Raw genomic sequence first — 21690 nt, 5'->3', positions numbered from 1 at the left:
TCAGAGAAAAGCACAGAGAGAGGACTGACGGAAACAATGCTGGAGACAGACCGGATGACAAAACGGTGAATACCAAACATCAGACCCAAACAAACATGACAGGTGGACAGGAAGTTTGATTCAAACAGTAATGAGATCGTTCAGCTGGTCCCCTGCGTCCAGGATCTCATGGTCTTTTTAACATCCACTCTGGGCAGTTTGATTCACTGAGCAACAAAAGCCAACAGCAAACCATCAACCAATCTCACAACCGTCCCGATGGTAGCATCTGGAGCCATAGTGAAGTTATAGTGCAGAAACAAACAGGTTTTAAATGTCTGATTTTTGTGCTCCTCTAGAGATGCTTTAAGGTTTTAAGCTCTGACCTAAAATACAACCAAGAACCAGGTACAGCAGCAAAGTTTTCCTGAACTTTCTACGTAACACCAGCACCACGCACACTGGATCTCTAAAGACACCAGTGCAGGTGATCTCTCTTGTTCCCAAAGGAGACTCTTACCCAAGTCTCATTTGGGCTGTAAGTAACAGACAATATATCATAAAGTCTAACTTCAAATACTGGGATGGTGAAAAGCATGAATAATCAGCAAATGAATGGATGAATAACTTCAAATATTTAACTGTGGGTATTCTCTCTCCACTGTAACGGAACTGTAACTTAATACCATAAAGGGCCGACTCTAATCTTCTCTTGCATCTTTTTTTCACAAGATTCAGGTTTGAACATGTGTGACTAAACTTGGCATTGAGTAACAAAAGTATTAAAGGGGTGGCAATTAATTTAAATATGAACATGCATAATAGAGAAAAGAAAGGTGTGGAGTAAATCAGCAAAACTTCAACTTAAACATTTAAACGTGTCATTCTAATTAACAGTTAGAATAACTGTGATGGACTCCCTGTACCATCATCCAACAGACTGACCCTGTCCCGGATGGTGTGGCGGAGCAGGTCCTTATTGACGCTGTTCTGATTCAGTTCAGCAGTCTGAGCTGTTTACAGGAGAATCTGTGTCAGTATTCAGATGTAAAGGAAACTCGGGCTGAGTCACTGTAGGCGAGCGTGAGCCTCAAGAGGAGCTGCTGCTGGTCAAAAGCAGCGTTTCAACAATGTGACAGAGACTGATGGACTCTGCCTGTGGATCTATTTTCAGGGCTTATTAATGCAAAACAGTGACAGCTGGGGGATACATTTGCATCCTCTCTGCCTTCTTCCTCTCTGGATTTGCTCATCCTCCTCGCTTCTTCCTCTGCTCTTCAGACTCCACAGCTGCCACCTAATTGGTGTTTGTGTGTGGATGAAATGTGAGCGGCTGAAATAAAAATCCATCTGAAACCACCAGATCGTTCTGATAATAAAGTCAATGAAGGAGACGGAAAGCCGAGGTCAGGTAAACGTGAAGGACAAACTGCTGTGTGCAAATTAAAACAGCAGAAGAAGAAGAAGAAGAATGATGACGCTGAGGCTGGATGGGTTTCCAGTTGCAGATATGAGTGATGGAGGTGTGTGCCGTCATCAGAGCTGAACGATGAGCGTTTATTTACTGTAAGGTCCTCACTTCGAACTAACCACACGCGTGTGTGTAGGTGTAGGTGTGTGTGTGTGTTGAAGAAGATGGATGTTGACCCTGACAGCTTCAATCTGTCACTGTGACGAGTTTAAAAATAGAGAGATGAATAAAAGTGTCTGCTGCGACCTTTAGCTTCTCTCTTCTTCGCTCTCTCTTTGTTTGGACTCTTCATCCTCCTTTTCCTCCGCCTTCATCATCTTTCACTCCTCACTCCACAGAAAGCAGCTGCACAACCAACAGAGGAGGTTTTCAGTTGTTTTTGTGCTAGCATTAGTCAAAATGCATAAAAGAGCCTCAGAGGAGGAAAATATTTTCAGACTGAGGTCACATTAGCATCTTTCACCACATGTGATGTGAGCTGCTGGTGCAGATGGAGGCGAGAACAATTAAACAGATGAAAGGGATAGGGGCGGGGCATACAGTCATGTAAGTAACCACCGTGAAGGTGTCTCCTGATTGTAGACTTCACAATGATCCTCCTGCTTAGAGAGACGTCCTGGTTAGATGCTGTGAGGTTGTTCTTTCCATTGTGTCGTCATACTCTGATACTCATGCTTGCAGAAAGCATCTCGGCTGATGTTCTTCTGACAGACCTGCTGTAAATCAAATCACATTAGAGTCAGACTCTGTGCGCTAAACATGAAGCTGCTGGTAATCCTGCTGAATCAAGGTGCTGATGCTGCAGGTGGACAGCCAAACAGTGAGCTGAACAGAGCTGCTTAAAGCTGAGCTGACAGTATGAGGATTCTCTGCAGGTTCACAACTGTTAGCCTGTCAGCTCAGACTCAGGGATCATGGGAACATGTGTTACTGTATTGAAGCCCAGAGGTCCAGGTTCAGGCTGGTCTCAGTCCAGAGGTCCTGCCTTGGGTTGATCGGGTCCTGGTATGTGTGGTTAGCATGACGGTGAAGAAGAACGTGCTGCTGTTAATAAAACCTGTTCAGAGCCTCCATCATGTCACTGCATTAATAACGCACACAGGCACACAGAGAACGCTCATCCATAATGAAGCAGGCCTCTCATTAAGCCAAAAGCATTTTACTCTGACATGAGCAGGAGTGTGTGTGTGTGTGTGTGTGTGTGTGTGTGTGTGTGTGTGTGTGTGTGTGTGGCCTGTTTGTCCTGTTAATGGGAGAGCAGCAGCGAGGCGCCGTTTGTCCAGATAGCAGCATAAATAATTTAGACGTAGCGAGGCGAGCGCAACATGAATTCACTTTATGAAACGTTAAACATGCTGCCAGCAACCAGCGTGTTAAAGCTCTCAGCAGGACGCACACACATTTACTTCCTGCACACTAAACCACGTTCTCCAACATCACCTTCTCCCAGTGCGACCCCTCAGTGCCACATTTTAACTCACCTGTTACCTTTAGGGTCTACATGCAGGTTGAACGACTGCCTTACTGCTGTAGAGTCTCATGGAGTCAGGAGGAACTCTAAGCTCTCCTGTGAAAGTGCAGGGGTCCATTTAAGAAATGTAAGAGCCAAACAAGTGTGAAGAAATCAAAGCGAACCACAGATTAGAAAAGATCTCTCTGTTAAAGCAGAATCTGTAGCTCACAGCGTACAACACCTCTCAGTGTGATAACACACCAGCAGGAACACGTTTCCTCTCATGTGTGCAGCAGATCAGGTCCAGTCTGGGCCGCACCGGCGCTGTGACCTGAATCTGCAGCTCCTCTCGGGCCTCAGTGTGGTGATGGATCGTTGTTGTTCTGAAACTTTCAGTGTTTCATCTTCTGTTAAAAACTGGACTTCATTACTTAGAAACTGCTCCAGCTATAGATTCAGGCTCTGCTAGTGGCTCTGGGCTCCAGCTGTGAGAACTCCTCCTCGCCACCGTTGAAGTGCAGTCATATTTTTCTGTCCGCTGTTTCTGCAGCAGAATCTGGGTCGGCCGGTCTGCGGGCAGATTCCTCCTAAGGGAGTCATGTCTGGTTTCCTGGCTCGCCGTGCTGTGTGATCAACCCTTTCTGCTATTGGTTTCATTATTTTACAACCTGCTGCAGACTGAATCCCCCACCAGGATGTTGATTAACTGATTGATTGATTGATTGATTGGTTGTGGAAGCGTGGCTGACAGAGCGCTCTGGCTTCAGGATGGAGGGATTAACGGTAAACTCTGAGGAGCTCAAACCTGAAGATTTCAGTGGATCTGACAAAGTGCTGACCGCAGCATCAATATCTGCTTTTTGTTATCACACACACACACTCACAGACACGTGAAGGTCGATGATGTGATGCAGTGTGATGTCGGTGTGTATGTGATGAAGTTCACCTTCTCTCAGCAGCACACATGCTCTGAATGACATTTCACACTAAACTCCCATGAGCCTCGAGTGTTGCAGTGGGCAAGCTGCCAATCAGAGAAGTGAACCTGAATGCTTCATGTCTGCAGAAACTAATACCAACTCAAAGTCTCGCGTTTACATTGAAATAAAATTGGGATATGAGTCTGAGGGAACCTGCTCTGATCTACTCAAATTTATCATGTCGTGTGCTCTGTGCGACTTTTCTATTAGAAGATTTTTATTGTTACTGAATGAACCGATTCTAGCTTAACCTAAACAAACAGGCCTCCTTGACTCCTTCAGGAGCCGTCAGTGGCCCATGGACTGCTTTCTGCTTTCTCTGTGAAGGACTTGGACATCCTAACCCTCCCTCCACCTGCTGCTCTCTCCCCGCCGACTGTCACAAACTGATAAAGTGAAAAATAAGCTGAGAAAAAAAAATATAATCGTCCTGTAGGTCATCAAATGATATTTAATCATTTTATCATCATCTTCATCGTGATGAGCCTGATGATCCTAATCATTCAGAGACAGGCAGGAAACAGTTTGTGTTGAATCATTAAAGTGTAAGTGCATCAAACTGACTCTGCTCACTGAGCATGCTCCATCATTAAGGCCATCATCTGTATTCATCACTAAGGCCGTTTCATCAGGATCGTTATCAAACCTTCAGCTCTGAGCATCAGCACTCGGCTCTCACACTGTCTGAAGAGATTATGGTGCTTTTACTCTGAAGGAGCAGAGGAGATCCTCTCAGAGCTCTGGGTTACTGAGAAATCAGCAAAGTAAAACCGCAGAAGAAGAGAGTGAGTTTGGGAAAGCTCTTAAAGACTTTGCTGTTGATGCAGAAGGAGTTTGATGGAGCAGATATTTTATTGCCTGACTTTCTTGAATTTACCTCTCTACTAAAGTTGAGCTGAGGGCGTTTCCTCCAAATTAAAATATTAATGACGAATGACAGGATGAATGTTCGTGTTCAGCCTCCAAATCCTGCTCAACTCTCGCTTTCCTTTCAGCTTAGCCGTAAGGATCTCCAACCACGCAGACTCTGAGCATTTGCACTGTTCACATTTGTGACCTCAGTGTGCATCTGAAAGCATATCGATCACCCGGGGAGTCCGGCCATCAGAGGAAACATGGTCATCCACACAGCACCTCAAAGCTGAGGCAGCGACATCACATTGAAGATGCTCAACAGTCAAAACCTTCAGACATCCTGCAGGTTCATGTGCGCATCAGCAAGAAATGAGTGAAGTTTGATGTAGAGTATTTCAGTAGGTTCCATGTTTACGTGGTTTTCTACCATAATAATAATCGTTAATATAACACTCAGAGACTGTCAGTGCTGAAACGTTTTGTCCTTGTTCCCATTGTTTTTAAAACTTTGGTTCAAAAACAGTGCGATATTCCTATTTGTGTAAAAGATATTTGTGCTGCAATGAACCAATGAACCAAAGGTGTGCGCTGTGTCTTATTATCCTCAGCTGATGTCAGTTACTCCACTGAGGTCAAAGTCATTACTGGTGGAACACCTAACCGTACACTAACGCCCAAATGTGATCGAACACACAAGTTTCACAAGTTTGTGTGTGTGTTTGCTATTAAGAGGTGAATACACAGCAGAATCAACACACACACCCTCCTTGATGAAGGACGTAGTCACATGACTGACACAACCACACACAGCCACACACACACCTGTACTCTGAGTGTGTTTCTAATTGGGAGAAACACACTGAGACAAGGTCGCAGCCTCTGATTGGCTGCCTGTGAGACGCGGTGGCTCGAGCTTTGAAGGTTTGCAGGAGGAGACGAGGCGATCCGTCACTGACTCGAACTTCACCTTGAGCGAAACATGAAACTCGACAGGAAGACAAAGAGGACAGAAGTTTACAGAAGTGACTTCCTCTTGGAACCTGAAGAATGGAACCTGATCCGCTTCTTGTGGATCATGTTTATGAGGGTGATATTAATCAGTGCTGCATTTAGCAGCTGACATTTAGTCAGCAGCTGACACACCAGTTGTCAATATCTAAACAGCTTGGTTTATATCTTCGTGTTGATATTTTGAAGTCTGAGTATTTGTTAGTCTGATTAATGTTTTCTACACTTCACACTTCAAATGAGTTTTTTCTGAAGGTGTTTACAGATCAGGTATTAGTTAGAAATATTTTAGGATTCCACGTGCAGCCATTCACACTTTGGGGTATGTTTTTTTTTTCTGAACCAAGCTTGACTTTTCAGATTTTTCACATGCAAATAAACAGATCTGACCAATCAGAGCACTGCATTTGGCAACTAGTGCACTGTAGCTCAAAATGCAGCACTGAATATACAAGAATATGGAAATAAAGTAATCCTGTTTAACGTCAGACACGCAGCGAGACCCTGATTTCTCTGCCTCCCCTGATGTGGTCCCAGTAGTTTTTAGTTTTTATTATGTTGTTTTTATCGCTACTGTAGATGATTATACAAAAGCCGTGCCATCTTCCTTTGATTGTTGTCTACAGATCAGGTTGGAGCTAGACAAAAATATCATTTCCACATGTGAAAATATTTGTTTTATATCTTACATATTGAGGTTTCTGTTGGTGTAAACTTATTACTGAAAGCAATTATAATAGAAACTAAACATCTCCTTTGATAAATCAGTAATTAGAAACCGAACAGTCACTGACATGTTCTGGGTGTTTTTGAGCCTCAGGGTGAATAAAGCTCGTGACTTTAGCCCGATGGACACACTCTCCTCTGTCCTAGCGTCTGAGCACTGAGCATGCTGGGAATGCCGCTGCTGTCTTGCTGTTTGAAAGTGGGGCAGAATTATTTGGGTGTTTTAAAGTTTTGATGAATGTGTTGAATGTATTGACGTGTGGTGGTGGTAGTGCAGAGCTCTAGCGCCTCCATGTGGACGCTGACTGAACTGCAGTTTCATTCATGAAACTGAAGGTAAAACGCTGCATCAGCTCCATTTTCTGCCGAGTCTTTGAAAAAGCTTTAGTTTAGTCATTGAGTATCTGTCACAGCGAACTGACTGATCATAAATGAAGAGGAAAGTGTTGAGTGTGGTGTTCAGCTTACAGGAAAACACATGTTTAACCACAGCTCGATGATCACACAGGATTACTGATTCTGTCTGACTGTTTGAGAGCTTCACCTTTAGTCCTCCAAACCTAGCTCTTATCATTGTAGTCAAACAGTTTTATCTCTGTCTTTCTGATCATCAAACTTGTGTTTGGTTTGTTCATGTGGGCAGCTTCAAATTTCAGTCAAGCTTGAAGGTGTCAGTTTTGGATCAGGGTCTTCTTTCTTTATCATGTTATTACTGTAAGGGGACAGAGCTAACGGTGCACCACTACACCACCTGGAGTCAGAACCAAAGGATTCAAACTAGTTTATAAAGTGGTTCCACATCAGAAATGCTCCAACCTCACAGTCACAGACTGTTCTGTCTGCTCTTTATGCTCTGTGTTGTAACAGCATATATCAGGCCACATTTTATTCTCACTTGAATCACAGTAATGCAAACATTTTGTGAAATAATCGTTGCACTGCATGAAGACCAAAGATCTTAACACCATCTAACACCATCATGTTTGCTTCTTTACTGCCGTGCAAAGAAAAGAGACTCAGCGTGCTTTTCCTCTTGTATGACATCACAGAGATGTTTGGGAAAAAGGCCTACCAGAGGCTGAAATACATCAACAGAGGTGCGCTCATTTCACCGTAGCTTATGCTCAGCATAGCTCATGACTGTCTCCTCCAGTATAAATGACTCAAAACACAGTGTATATAATGTGTCCCAGTCTTTCATTTACAGTCAGGTGAACTTTGGTATCTTCATCATAAACACATTGAAGTCCTTCTTTAAGCATTTACACCTTTACAGGAATAAGCTTCATAGTGTTTCTGTGGGATGTTTGATGTATTCAGATTTATTTGTCTTCAGGTTTTTCTGAGTGGGTGAAAGCTGAAGAATCCATGATGCTCCACATTGCTGTGTGAAAGAACAAAAACCCAGATATACCTGCTGTTGTTCAGACCCTCTGAAAATGGCAAATCTGTTTACACAAACTGCTGCTGACCTCACAGCCGGGCTGACTTCTGACTCTCTGCTCTCTTAGATATGGTGACATGGTACCAAAGACCATTATGGGGAAGATCTTTGGTTCCATCTGCTCTTTGAGTGGCGTGTTGGTCATCGCCCTGCCGGTCCCCGTCATCGTGTCCAACTTCAGCCGAATCTACCACCAGAGCCAGCGAGCCGAGAAGAGAAGAGCGCAAAAGGTGAGGACTCCATTCATCCATCCATAGACACAAACTGTCTTCAGAGTGTAATGGGAGGTCAGCAGTGACATGGGATTTAGATGCAGCACTTAAGTGTTTTTATGAAGAACTTTTTGTTTCTAAAGAGTTTAAAACTTTAACAGAAATGAACAGAATATGAAAAAATAGTTATGACGTTATGTTCATTAACCAGTGCGGGCAGCACTCATGTAATCCCACACTTAACCACAAGACTCTGGAAACCTCCAGCCTGCCCTGAGGCACGCTAACATTATTGTTATATTAGTGTCAGATGAACATCTGTACAGACGTGATGTTCCTGGAATACATACCTGATTAATTTTAGCAGCTGAAAGCGCTCAGACTGCAGCTTTAAAAACTAACACAGAAACTTTAGAAGTCTGCAGTCTACAGACCAGAATGCAATGCTGTTCATTACACTGAACCTTTCTGGTAAGACGCTGCCACCGTGTGGTGAACGTGTTCATTGCATATTTGCAGAGGTGTTTACAGAGAGCAGCTGTGGATGTGGGTGTGTTTACAGCTGTGAGTGTTCAGAGAGAAATCCACAGTATCTCTGAGAGGAAGCAGGGCACTTCTGAAGTAAGAGGGCCGGCTGCTGCAGAAGGACACTCACACATCAGTGTGGTGACAGCAGTTTGTCCTAATTTAGAAATCTGAGTTTGTGCACAACCCACAGGAGAAAAGAGAGGAAGACACAGAGAGCAGGAAGCCATCCAGGCTTTACTTCCTCCCAGCATCAACAAATGAGTTTTCTGGTTGTGCTGGAGACCTTTGTTTATCCTGCTGGGAGTCAGACAGAAACATCATGTTGGAAAGTTACCGAGAAGCAATGAATCATGTTTCTCTCTGCAATCCACAAGACTCTGGAAGATCTCTGAAGAATAAATATTATCAGGTTCATACAACACATTATCTACTGAGCAAAGCTTTTATGTTCTCTCATCCACATCATCAGTCACTCAGCTTCTGTCTGCAGAAACCATCACCATCACATACATGAACTTATTATCTGTGCAAATTAGAGTTGATGCTTCAAACTGAACCTAAAGAAACTCTGGGAAAACTTTACACCTACATATTCACACCACTGGTGCTCACTTACCTTTAACCAGTAAATAATTCACCCTTGGCTCATTTTATGAAGGGATAATCTGTCAGAGATCATGAAGATCCTGCTGACCACATCAGTGTCAGCTGTAAGGATGCAGTTCAAATTTGACATTTACACAAAGCTTGGATAGATTTTGATTCATTAGGAAATGAGTGGCTGCAGACACGCTGATGTTCTTCCATAGATTCTTGAAGGATTTAAAGACACTTGTTGCTGCACAGATGTGTCATCTAAATGGAGATGATGCTCAAAGTGTTTATCCACATTTTTAAAGGTTCACACAGCTCACTGAGCTCAGCTGGCTGCTCACCAGGTCATATTGTACTCTGGTGGTGTTTTTCTTCAATACATTAGAACGGCGGTCCCCAGCGGGTGTGAAATTGATGGTTTTCAGGGTTTTATTGGTAACTCGGTTTCCCTGCATCTTTTCCTGCTTTGTAGTTGTGTCTTATTTTTGAAAGAAATATTTAAGTGTTACCATAGCTACCAGAGAGCATTAAGGGGCAGAGAGGAGGATGTTACTCTCAATGTAGTTGTCGCATTTCAGGCGGACTGCTAATAAAGTTACACAATTACACAGTGAATTCGCGTTTATTATGATATTTACAAAATACCACAGTTTTTGTCTTGGTCTTTTCATTTTATTTTGTTGTTCTTATCCGCGACACCTTAAAGGTTGGTCCTGGATAAATTCATATGATTATAATTCCCCAAACCCACAAACCTAATTTAGCGTTGGTGTCTGTCTTGTGGTTTCTGTGTAATAGTTCCTGATACTGACTGACATTAATCAGGATTACATTACAATGTAAACATGGACAAACCAGGCCAAGAGTCAGGTGATCAGTAATAAACCTTTGATCAGATGTTATCTTGCATTTAGCCAGTAGGGGTGCTATTTTTATAACTTACCCTGAAGCTTGCCACACGCCTTTTTCATTTTTTGCTTCATCAGCTGCTCTTCATACAAACCAACACTTTGTTTGCATGATTTAAGATTAGTCTACAAGCAGAAGTTATTAAAAAGGACAGCTTGTGTCCAGATATTGACATCTTTGATATTTTGATATTTTCTTCACTGAAGTGACTTTCTGAATGCAGAAGATATGATTTGCTGACATTAGTTACCTTGTTAGTTTGGTTCTGGGTGTTTTGTTGGATTATCAGACTCAGTTTTCATGGCCGTGAAAGGCTGAGATAAACATGAGCAGATGAAGGACGGCAGCAGATGGGATCTGAATCTTTGCAGCTTCTGTTTTCATGTTCATATCTAATCCTCCTGCAGGTTTGTTTTAGTGACCATGGTGTTGAGCCTGTGTTTGTGGTCCCACTTACAGTCGATCACTCTTAGATGGGCTAAACACAAACCTATGTGTGTTCACAAACAGAAAACCAGGCTTGCTAGAATTCGGGCAGTGAAGAGTGGAGGCGCTAACGCTTATTTGCAGTACAAACACAGCCGGCTGATGATTGACCCTGAGGAGGAGGTAACCGTGGACGTGCAGTGATGGTCGGGTGGTGCTGATGTTTGTTCTCTTGGTTTCTCTCATCTTTTCTGTCTCATATCCAGCTGTGAGGAGCACGCTGAGGGCTGCTGCATGATGGACACCTGCAGTGAGCTGGAGGGAGATTGGCTGTTTCTCTCCAAATGCTGCTTTTCCCCCTTACTCAGGATGTTTCTTTTTCATTGTGCTTTCGTGTGTGTGTGTGTGTGTGTGTGTGTGTGTGTGTGTGTGTGTGTGTGTGTGTGTGTGTGTGTGTGTGTGTGTGTGTGTGTGTGTGTGTTTCAGCGGTGACATGTTTTTGGATATATGTAATGATAAAACTGTGCTCTCATTTCAAAACTCCAACCTTTCACATTAGTTTCTCTTCACGTGCCAAACAAGAGCACTGAAGGTTCAGGTGGTTCCAGCTGCCAGTTACCTGACAAACAGCAAACTTGGACCGTTTCTTCTTCTCTGTTAAAGTGATCCATCTCTAAGTTCACAGCTCAGCACAGAGATTGTAGAAGACCTGACTGACTACGGCTACATCCTGATGTCCACACGACTCTGGAGGGTCTAGAATCTAAAGCAGAGTAACATAGGCAGATACACTGTGACTCTTTGCAAAGCAAAAACTTAAATTTTTTTTGGTTTATTTTTGTGATCAATGAGGCCAAATTACAAACCGAATTCAGATGACTGGAGCATCATTTTCAGGGGCTTTGTGGGGTTTTACACAGCACCACATATCAGTAGAATTAAAATCAAAAAGAAAGATCTAAGTGGTAGAATGAAATGGTTTGAGCAGAAAGTACAATCTTTACATACAAATTACATAAAAATTTAACATAGAAACACTTGGACCAGTCCAAGGATATTAAAACTGTACTTCAGTGAAGTACATAAGTAACTCTGCTGAGTTACATCTCACTGGTTCTATCCCTGCTGTTGGAATATAAGAGGGCTCTAGTCCATTGGCAGTGGTGGGAGCGGAACAAGCTATGCCCTTCTAATTCCTCAAAACTCCAAGCCTCCTCAACACAAGCAGAAAGTGGCAGCCTTGTTACTTACCCTACATTTACCCTGCAAAGTCTGGACTCTCTCTTTAAAACAGTCTCATATCAGCACTAAATAGAGTAAAGGTAATATGATCTTTGGCTTTAGACCGGATGTTTGGAGATCATTTCTGATTCACTGCTTGTCTGGACAGAGTTTGCTCTTCTTTTTTAAATGAAAGCGTTTCAGTGTGAATTTAGCCTGTGTTAGCTGCTCCTCATCTGGTCCTTGCTCATGTTTAGCTGACTGAAGTGTTGATGCTGAAGTGTCCACGATGAATTCATCTTCATCCTGTTTCAATCACTGTCTGTCTGTAGCCTGTCTGTAGTGTTCTGTCTTTTCACATCCTTCTTAGCTTTGCTCACAGTCTGAGAAACGAAATACCCGTCAGTCACTAACTAACATGTTCATGATCCGGTCCTCTGCTGTGTGGGGGTGCCTTACCTGACCAACAGGAAGTTCTCTACACCTCCACCTCTCAGTGTCTCTCCTACTCTCTGCTCTGTCTTCTTCCTCTTTTGTTTTGTTCCTTTGACTTGAGCCCTGCCATGCAGCTCTGCTGTTATGAGATGATTGGCCTGCACTATTCATGACATCATCAGTAATAGTGTTGGACTTCATTGCCTTGTGGAGGAATGAAATTGGGCTGAGCTGCATGTCAATCACCCATCCAATCCGCATGCAACTGGGCAGAGTCAATGTACAGCAAAACTTTGGAATGAAGTCTTGTTAATATTTCAAAAGACGTGTTTCTTCTGCCCAGCATAGGGGCTCATGATTTTGCCCCAGGGAGGGTCTTAATGACTTTTTAACTTAAAGAACTTCATGATTTTCACTCTAAGGTCACAAAGTGAGTTTCTGGAGTTTTGTTAATGCCTTGCCCTGATAATGAGCTGCTTTGCAGCATTTAGAGTCCACAGGAGTCGAATGGGTTTTGTCCTCTAAAGGTTGCATCTCAGGGAACTTTGGCAGGTTCCCTGAGAGGCAGGTTTATGACTCCTTGGGTTATTGGTTTCTTTTGGGATCTACGGGAATGGAGGTCACAACTTCAGACAGGAATATTTTCTTTAAAATACCAAGACTTCAGGTGCATTGCTCCCTTTAGGAGTATCTATGGCATGCATGGCATCTTCAGGAATTAGGACTTTGTTTAGTCCTGGAGATCAAAATACCTGAAGGAAGCAATTTGTGGGCATTGCTCCAAGTTTATCATGCATAGCTGGATGTTGTATCTTTAACTTACCTTTTTGAGGATCCTAAAAGCAGGTAAAAACAGGTAAAGTTCTTAAAGGAAACAAAGCACCTCTTCCTTGAAGGTGTTAAGGCAGAACTCTAGAACCCCTAAAGAAAATGACACCAGTCGTACATGGAGCCCTAAACACTCAAACAATCTATCTAAAATGGCAGCAGCTGAGCTTCTGAGCTCCACGTGATTGGTTACTCTTCTGCCCACCTGGGTCACATTCAGTCTGAACTCCAGAGTTATACAAGCTCTGGAGGCTCTCTTGGGTTAAATGATGCTGGAGTCAAACCACAGAAGTAAAACAGAAGCACATCTATTAGAAAAGGAGAAAAAGCTGCTGAACGGCTGCTGTTGGTGGCCTTGGTTTGATCCAGTGAGTGATCCATCATTTTCACAGTAACTTGAGAACAGGAAGGAATTGTGGCTAAAATAGTAAATGCTGAGGTTTGGTAGGTTTTGGTGGAAATATTAGGCTTGCTCAGATGTGTCTCTGTAAATCAGGGGTCCCCAATCCCAGTCCACGAGGGCCGGTGTCCCTGCAGGTTTTAGATGTGTCCTCGATCCATCACAGCTGATTTAAATGGATACATAACCGTCTTGCAGTTCTCCAGAGGCCTGGTAATGAACTAATCATGTGATTCAGGTGTGTTGACCCAAGGTGAGCTCTAAAACCTGCAGGGACACTGGCCCTCGAGGCCTGGGATTGGGGACCCCTGCTGTAAATGATGGGGTGGCTGAGGTCATGTGTTTTCTGTTTATGTCCTGAAGGCGTCCAAAGAAGCAGGACAGGCGCTGGTGTGTAAGGCCAACCCTAACTTCGAGGTGCATCATCATCATCTCTTGAACTGCCTGGAAAAGACCACGGTGAGGACACACACACACACACACACACACACACACACACACACACACACACACACACACACACACACACACACACACACACACACACACACACACACACACACACACACACACACACACACACACACACAGTTTCACTTTATTTGACCAACTGATTACCAGTTTACTCCTTTTCATGTTTTCCCTGATTTTATAGTTTTAACACTTAAAAAATTCTCAATGAAACTTCTAAAACTTCAAAGAGCCTAAATTGAAGAAAACGCATCATTATATTTTTAATTAATGAGAATGACTATCATTTACCTTACCTGGAGATTAATTTTTTTCCAATTTTTCAGCGGTAAACAAAAAATATTCAGTTTGATTCTTTACTCTTTGAATTTGGACATCTATCTAGTTCATAGCAGATTCTCTGTGTCCATGGTCGAGTTTTAACCCTTTACCTGCCATCCTGTAAAACTGCAGCTTTGCTTTTTCTCAGAATCACGAGTTTGTAGATGAGAAGACGTATGAGGCGAGCTGCAAGGATGTTACGCTGCTGAAGCAGGTTTCTTGCTCTTCCTCCATCTCCTCCTCTTCAACTCATGGCCTCAGCTCCTGCTGTGGCCGCAGGAAGAGGAAGACCTTCAACGTCCCAAACTCCAACATGTCTGTGGGTCTGCAGGGCAGTCTCCAGGAGCTGAGCACCATCCAGATCAGGGAGCGACCGCTTACCAACAGGTAGGTTAGACTGCACTGCAACTTCTTTTTTTTTTTTTTTTTTTTTTTTTTTACAGTCATAGTGAAGTTGGTCCTGTCTTCCAAGAAGACAGCTCCTTGGAAGACAGGACCAACTTCACACCCGATCAGATCTGCACACTGTTAGACCTCTGCCTCACCACAACATACTTCAAATACAACGAGGGTTTCTACAGACAAAAACATGGCTGTGCCATGGGCTCCCCCGTGTCACCTATTGTAGCCAACCTTTACATGGAGGAAGTGGAAAGGAAGGCTCTTGGCTCTTTCAAAGGAAGAGTACCCAGCCACTGGTACAGATATGTAGATGACACCTGGGTCAAAATCAAGACACAAGAAGTGGAATCCTTCACTGGGCACATTAACGCCGTGGATAAAAACATCAAGTTCACCAGGGAAGACACAAAGGACAACTGTTTGCCTTTCCTGGACTGCGCCGTGCACATTGAAGAGAATGGCAACCTCAACATCGAAGTTTACCGGAAGCCCACACACACGGACCAGTACCTCCTCTTTGACTCCCATCACCCTCTGGAACACAAACTTGGAGTAATTAGGACCCTACACCACCGGGCAGAACTTGTTCAGCCTGAGGGGAAAAAAGAAGGAACACACACACGTAAAGGAAGCACTCAAAACATGTGGTTATCCTAAATGGGCGTTCATAAAGTCAGCTAAGAGGCACAGAAAAGAAGATCAGACACCAGCGAGGGAGGATAAGAAAGACAGACGCAACAACGTTGTCATCCCCTATGTAGCCGGTGTATCAGAGAAACTCAGGAGAGTTTTCTCCAAGCACGACATCCCAGTGTACTTCAGACCCAGCAACACACTCAGACAGAAACTGGTTCACCTGAAAGACAAAACTCCAAAACGCAGACTTAACAACGTGGTGTATGCTGTACAGTGCAGTGAGGAATGCCCAGACCTCTACATTGGAGAGACCAAACAGCCACTTCACACGCGCATGGCACAACATAGAAGAGCCACCTCCACAGGACAAGACTCAGCAGTCCATCTGCATCTAAAGGACAAAGGTCACTCTTTCGAGGATGCCAATGTTCACATTTTGGACAGAGAGGACAGATGGTTTGAAAGAGGAGTGAAAGAAGCCATCTATGTCCACTGTGAGCGACCATCTTTGAACAGAGGTGGTGGTTTACGACACCAACTGTCTGCCATCTATAATCCAGTTTTGAGTTCCCTCCCCAGACGCCTTAACGCCCACTCACATCCTGGGCCATCTGACCTCAGGAATTCACATGACAAGGTGGGGCCAGGTTTCACAATGAGCTCACCCGAAACCCTGGCTGATTAGGTACCACACCCGCTTTCACACCTTGGCTCATGTGATTAGAGGATCACCAGGGGGTCCTTTGTCCCTCTTTGGGGGGATATTCCCACTGGGTTTAAATCTGGGACTCTCGGCCATTTGACCTTAGAACTGAAGAAGCTTCTCGGATGAGAGGTGAAACGTCTTCAAGCAACTCAAAGAAGTCCAGACGCTTTTCTTTGCAAATTCCTTTGACTACGATGACCTGGATGACTGAGAACCTTCACAGACATAATTCAGATAATAAAATACAATTTGAATTTTAATGTAAAATCATTTACATTTACATTCTTATAAACCCAAATTTTCTTCACAACATAACATAGAAAACATATTAAATGTTTAAACCGAGACTGAGAAGCATGGGATGGGCCAACATAGGAGTGGAGAAGTCAGCATTACTAAAAAGGAACTGAGATGAGTTGATGTGTTTACAACTGAAACACATGACAGGAAATTGAACTAAAGTCCATTTGAACTGCTCAAAATTCATCTTTGCTTGTGAAGACGTACTAAGTATCTCTCCTTTGCCTCTCTCTAGTCGTTCCAGTCGATCCAGTCTCAATGCCAAATTTGAAGAGACGGTTCCTCTAAACTGTGACCAACCCTACATCACCTCCGCTATCATCAGCATGCCCACGCCACCTGGCACCACCCCTGAAGGTGATGAATCTACCAGCTCCACTGACTACTCCCAGGCCAACATTGTGCGGGTGTCTGCGCTTTAGGCCCCAAAAAGACTCTCCCACACAGCCACCCACTGCGCTGGAAGACGGCGGGCGTTGGCGGTCTACAGCTTGAACCACAACAGACTCAGAGTAGGCTTTGGTAGCTGCATCATGTGTCCATAATGGAAGTGATGGGTTAACTTAAATGCTTCAGACCTGCCGTGGAGAAGCAGGTCTACAGGTCACACTAAAACTGACTCTGATTTGGACTGCAGTTGTTTATTGTTCTCTCTTTTTCTTCTGGGAGGATTTTTCCGCTGGTAAAATAGTAGCAGCCTGATTGAAGGTGGATCTCTGCTTCTTTCTGAGAGGTCATCACCACCACCAACGTATCTTTGTCCTGAATGGTGGCTTAGCAAGGCAGCGCAATGAGAATTGGATCATTCTGAAATATGTTTAGCACAAAGACTGGCAGCTGGGGTCAACGCTTCACATTCATTATATGTTGTATCCTCTCAGTCAGTTACTAGTCCATGTAGCTGCATTTGACTTTCTGGAGCTGGACTTTAGGATCAGAAGCTCAATCTGAGCTAACCAGACTTGTGTTTTAATCAAGCTTTAACCTTTTAAATTACCTGCATTGCTTTCGTATTAGGTCTACCGTACTCCTTTGAAAGATAATGTAGAAAATACATAAGGCATCAGACACATATTCAGCTTTTAGTTTAAGCTCAGAGGTCCTCAGCTGATTTTATCTTTATCTCCAATCACTGGAATTCACTTAGCTGGGCTTGGAGTCTTTGTTCTAAGTTAGACTAAACCTGTCCCAGTAGAAACCAGGATGAGACGGATGGCGACGGAGGGTTTATCTTCACACTGTCACACTTCTGAACCTGACAGACCCTCTGTGTTTGTAGAAAATGTTCTGAGGACATGTTGAAGGTTGGGACTCGCCATTTGTTTTGCAGTCTTCTGCGTCTCTTTTATAAGTACATATTTATCCTGGGTGGAGGCTGTTTGTCGTTGAAGACTTTAGCGTTTGTCCTATTATGGGTGGGACATGTTTAACTCCTGCACCATCAATGTGGTGAAAACTCAGCAGCAGATATTTACAGCCTGCACCCAGTGATGAAATATATCATGTAAATTCATTATTATCATTATTATTATCATGTTATTTTCTTTCAATCATCATCATAATTTTTGTTATTATTATTTATGAGTGGTGGTGAATGGGAAAGGTTATCTTGAGGTGTAAGTGCTTAAACAGTGAAATTATCTGGGGTTTTTTTTTTAAATTTCATTTCATGGATTTTATTTGTTAGATTTTTAATTATCTTTTTAATCTTGTTTTCATTTTTTGAAATAATGATATATTTCCTTTTACCCCACGTCAGTAGTTTGTGATCTGCTGGCTACAGCCCTGAACATGTGAGTGCCCCACGACGTGTTAGCCACAAACAGTGGGCGGGGCTTTTCTTCTAAAAACATGTGGACGATTTGTATTTGCAGCCGTCTGAAGAAGAAGACGATGAGGAAAACAGTGAGCATGCTCAGTATCTGTGTGTTCCTGTCCACGGACCCGTGTGTTTCCATGAAAGCCAGGACGCTCCTCTGCATGCACATCTGGCTGGTGGTGTGAGCAGTTCGGGTTCTAGTACTTATTCTGTAAATATGAGTTTTCTAGCTGACCTTTCTGACTGCCTTCCTCTCTGCTGTACAGAAACACCAAACCGCCATCGTGCAAATGTTGATGTCAATTTGTGATAAGAGAATCTTTCTGTTGTTGCACTGGGTCTGGCAGTGATGTGTATTGTAATGCTTGCAGACTGATTTGATGCACTTGTTGCCTGATGTTTTGTTTCTCAGTGTTCACCTGTGTGTTGGGTTAGGTGACAGGACACAGATTTACAGCACTGACTCTGAGCTGACAGCTGGAACCACAGTTTAAACAGAAAATGGGCAAACTCCCAGTTACCCACAAAAACAACCACAACAAAAAAAAAGTGCTTTGTTTTTTGCTGTTGGCAACTTTTTGGTTAAAGATTTTAACAAGTACTGTTTATCTAAAGTACAAACTAACAGATCCCATTGTTTGATGTAAAAATTACCAAAAAAGTCATTTTGTAGTTCGGAAAGAAGAGCAATGAGTATAAAATCCAGTGTTAGCTGCCTGTGTGGCTTTCACATGCTTATCTCACAGAAACATGTGAAATTTGTTGCCTGAATCACATTAAATGGAGACTGAAGTAAAAAAATTCAACCAAACATCCAGAAATCATCTTTGATCAGTCTTTTGGTCTCCCTCTTCTGAGTACCGGCATGGTCACACTGACAGCCTGAAAGCTGCATTTCCTGAAATGTCCAGCAGGCAGCAGTGAGTCAGTACCCACAGACTTGCATGTTAAAACTTTACAGCAGAAATAAACATGTTTACAGCCTGATACGCAAACTGTTTGTCTCTGTAGATATTTCCCCCTTCATTACACCTGTATGTGGAGAAAATGTTTTCATAACTCACCTGCTTAAACTGTATTAAACAGGTGAGTTATAGAGTGTATAATTAGGGGTGTGGCCTCTCTCACTGACATGCAAATGGCAACACACATGTATACTAGGTTTCACCTCAGCTAACTGGAGTCCCTGATCTGGACCTCTGGACCGTGTTTGTGCTGTTGGAGCCTTTTGGAGCATTTTTAATGACATCATGTGACGAATAACAGGGCTTCTATGAGGTTACTGTACTAACAGACGGTCCAGGAAGGTGGAGCTTCAGTTCTGGTGAAATTCTAGGATTTTATCTGGAATGTTCTGAGAACTACTTAACAGGTATCCGTGTCTGTGTAATGCTCCTCTACAGTCTGTGGATGCAGACTTATCATTAGTTGATAACTTAGAACCAACATAGTGACCAAATACAATCACTCCTGGAACCAAAAAAAACAACATGACAGCAGCTAAAATGCTAACATGATATGTCAGTCCACTGATGGATGATCTCATACTTCCATGACAGTCTTTGGGTTTTCTTGTATCGACACATCAGCAACATCAAAGCTCACACGTGCTATCAACATAGTTGCAACATCTTTAAGGTTTTAAAAAAATTATTTTCACATGTTTCTGTGAGGTCAAGTTGGATTAAGTTTATTTCTCAAAAACGCTGAATCAATAAGAAAAAAGGGAGAATAAGAAAACATTTCCTGTCTTCTGGAATATTTTTTAGAGCACTCCAGATTTTTTTATTTGTCTGTCTCTATCAATAATAATTTATTGTTATTATCTACTTCAAAAACCTTCATGATGTCACACTGTGTGGTTTTAAAGGTTTAAAAAGGGTTTAGGGTTCATTTCATTAATGAGTTCTTAGGTTCAGAGTGGTGTTGCTGTCTGCTGGGACCCTGATGAATGTTGAATATCTGCTTGTAGATTTTGGTATAAAAAAAAAAGTTCTTTGAATCTATGTGACTCATGATGTGCCGTACACACCAAGTCTTAAAGCCTCATCATTGCAGAGGTGAAAGACCATCGGTTTGTTCCCGTTTTGATACAAAGAAAACAATTTTCTTACGAAACAAACTGAAACCTCTCATCTTTCTTCGGGGAAAAATTTCTCTCTCTGGCTGAATTTTAAGGATGTGTTGACATGTTGGATTTTTCATTTCTACGCCATGTATGGAATAAAAAAAACATATAAGAGCACAGAAGACCACATTTTTTTCTTGCTCCTCCAGCAGTAAAGAGCAGCTGGTTTCGGGTTCTTACTGTCAAAGCTTGACTTGTTTGACTCGTCAGAATGAGGATCCAAATGGCCAGCCCTGCTAGCAGCACCTTTATAACTTTACTCATCCATGTCTGCTCGAGTTTAATGTGACTTATGCAAGTGACTTCTCTATGCTTTCCTTTGTTTTGTAAGGACAACCTGTGCTTTGTATTTAGGGTGCAGGGAACGGGCTGAGGGGGAAAGGATGAACATATTTTTGAGGAATTTATTATTATAAGTGTTAATAGTGCACATGTGTTGTAACTGTTCGTGTAATTTCTTATTTTTAAAATTATTTCCATGAGAGTTTGTATTGTTGTATGTTCAATTAACATCCCATGATATTTTTCTAAAGTCGTTAGAACATGCATGCATTTGGAGCAGAGATGAAGTGATAAAAGAAAGTGTAAAAATTACAGTCATTTATGACAACTATCACTTTTGTTTGTTACAGCTTGTGTTCATTGAAGATAATATCTAAAAAAAAAAAACAACAACCAGAAGCTCATGGTTTTAGTCCGGTGCCGTGTCTGAGTAAACAGAATAAAAACATTGTCCTATTCAAACACTTCCCCAAGTCTCAATGTCTCTTTTCATTTAGGACATACAACCATGAACTATGAAGTGTTACCTCCCAGTTACTCCTGTTCCTGGATTCTTGAGTTTGTGCCTTTTTTTTGTTTGAAACTTTGTCTGAGGTTTAAGTTTCCAGTTTATAGTTTGCAGCTTTAAACTGGAAAAAGGTTCAAATGTTGAGCTTAGATTCCACCTATCAGAGAGTTAAGTTCAAGCCTGTGTTAATCCTTTGTGTAACTTTTATTCTTAAACTAAATTTGCATAATTTTCATCTTTTTTCACTCAGGTTTATGCAATAAAACATTTCAGGTAATGATAATAAAATTCTGAGTGGGCTGGATACCACAAGAGATACTTTGGATGTCACATGACATTAAATGCTAATAGCAGTGTGTGAACAACTATGAACTTATCATCACAACCTAAACATAATAGAGTCAAAAATACAAAATAAAGTGTAAAACACTGGGTCAGAAACCCAGCCCGTGACAATGTGTGCGTTTAACTGTGGGGCAATCAAAACTAAACTGGATCTGGACCGCACACACACACACACACACACACACACACTTTTATCATTTCACCATGGAAGTGGCAGGCTTTTCTCACATTGTTCAGGGCTCTAACACAGGATTTTACTTACTGATGGAGACACTTGGTGAAGAATCAGTTCGGGCAAAGCAC

At 42.6% G+C, this 21690-nt stretch overlaps 1 protein-coding gene and 1 long non-coding RNA gene across 5 annotated transcripts in view; one reads left to right on the top strand and one right to left on the bottom strand.

Annotated features, from left to right (window-relative positions):
* The window catches only part of LOC102078219 (potassium voltage-gated channel subfamily D member 2), a 91475-nt gene extending 70477 nt beyond the window's left edge, over nt 1–20998 (top strand). Inside the window, exons 2-6 of one of the 3 annotated variants that reach the window (XM_019346459.2) lie at nt 7984–8146; nt 10670–10768; nt 13833–13928; nt 14410–14648; nt 16541–20998. In XM_019346459.2, the coding sequence (XP_019202004.1) occupies nt 7984–8146; nt 10670–10768; nt 13833–13928; nt 14410–14648; nt 16541–16727 (784 nt within the window). In that variant the 3' untranslated portion in view covers nt 16728–20998. The remainder of the gene's footprint in view (nt 1–7983; nt 8147–10669; nt 10769–13832; nt 13929–14409; nt 14649–16540) is intronic. The other 2 variants (XM_019346458.2, XM_019346457.2) reach the window with 2 other exon arrangements.
* LOC109195042 (uncharacterized) lies at nt 7568–13317 on the bottom strand. Of its 2 annotated transcripts, XR_002056715.2 has the most exons (5): nt 13065–13317; nt 11452–11543; nt 11205–11348; nt 7945–8103; nt 7568–7856 (listed from the first exon to the last, which is right to left on the bottom strand). It is a non-coding gene; the product is annotated as an uncharacterized LOC109195042 (long non-coding RNA). The 2 variants fall into 2 exon arrangements; XR_003214438.1 differs by lacking the exon at nt 11452–11543 and having other exon boundaries at nt 13065–13309.
* Nucleotides 20999–21690: the final 692 nt, after the last annotated feature.

The sequence above is a fragment of the Oreochromis niloticus genome, linkage group LG17 (genome assembly GCF_001858045.2).
Source record: "Oreochromis niloticus isolate F11D_XX linkage group LG17, O_niloticus_UMD_NMBU, whole genome shotgun sequence".
NCBI lineage: Eukaryota > Metazoa > Chordata > Actinopteri > Cichliformes > Cichlidae > Oreochromis > Oreochromis niloticus.
Note: the sequence above shows the minus strand (reverse complement) of the source record. Positions and strands in the feature narration are given on the sequence as shown.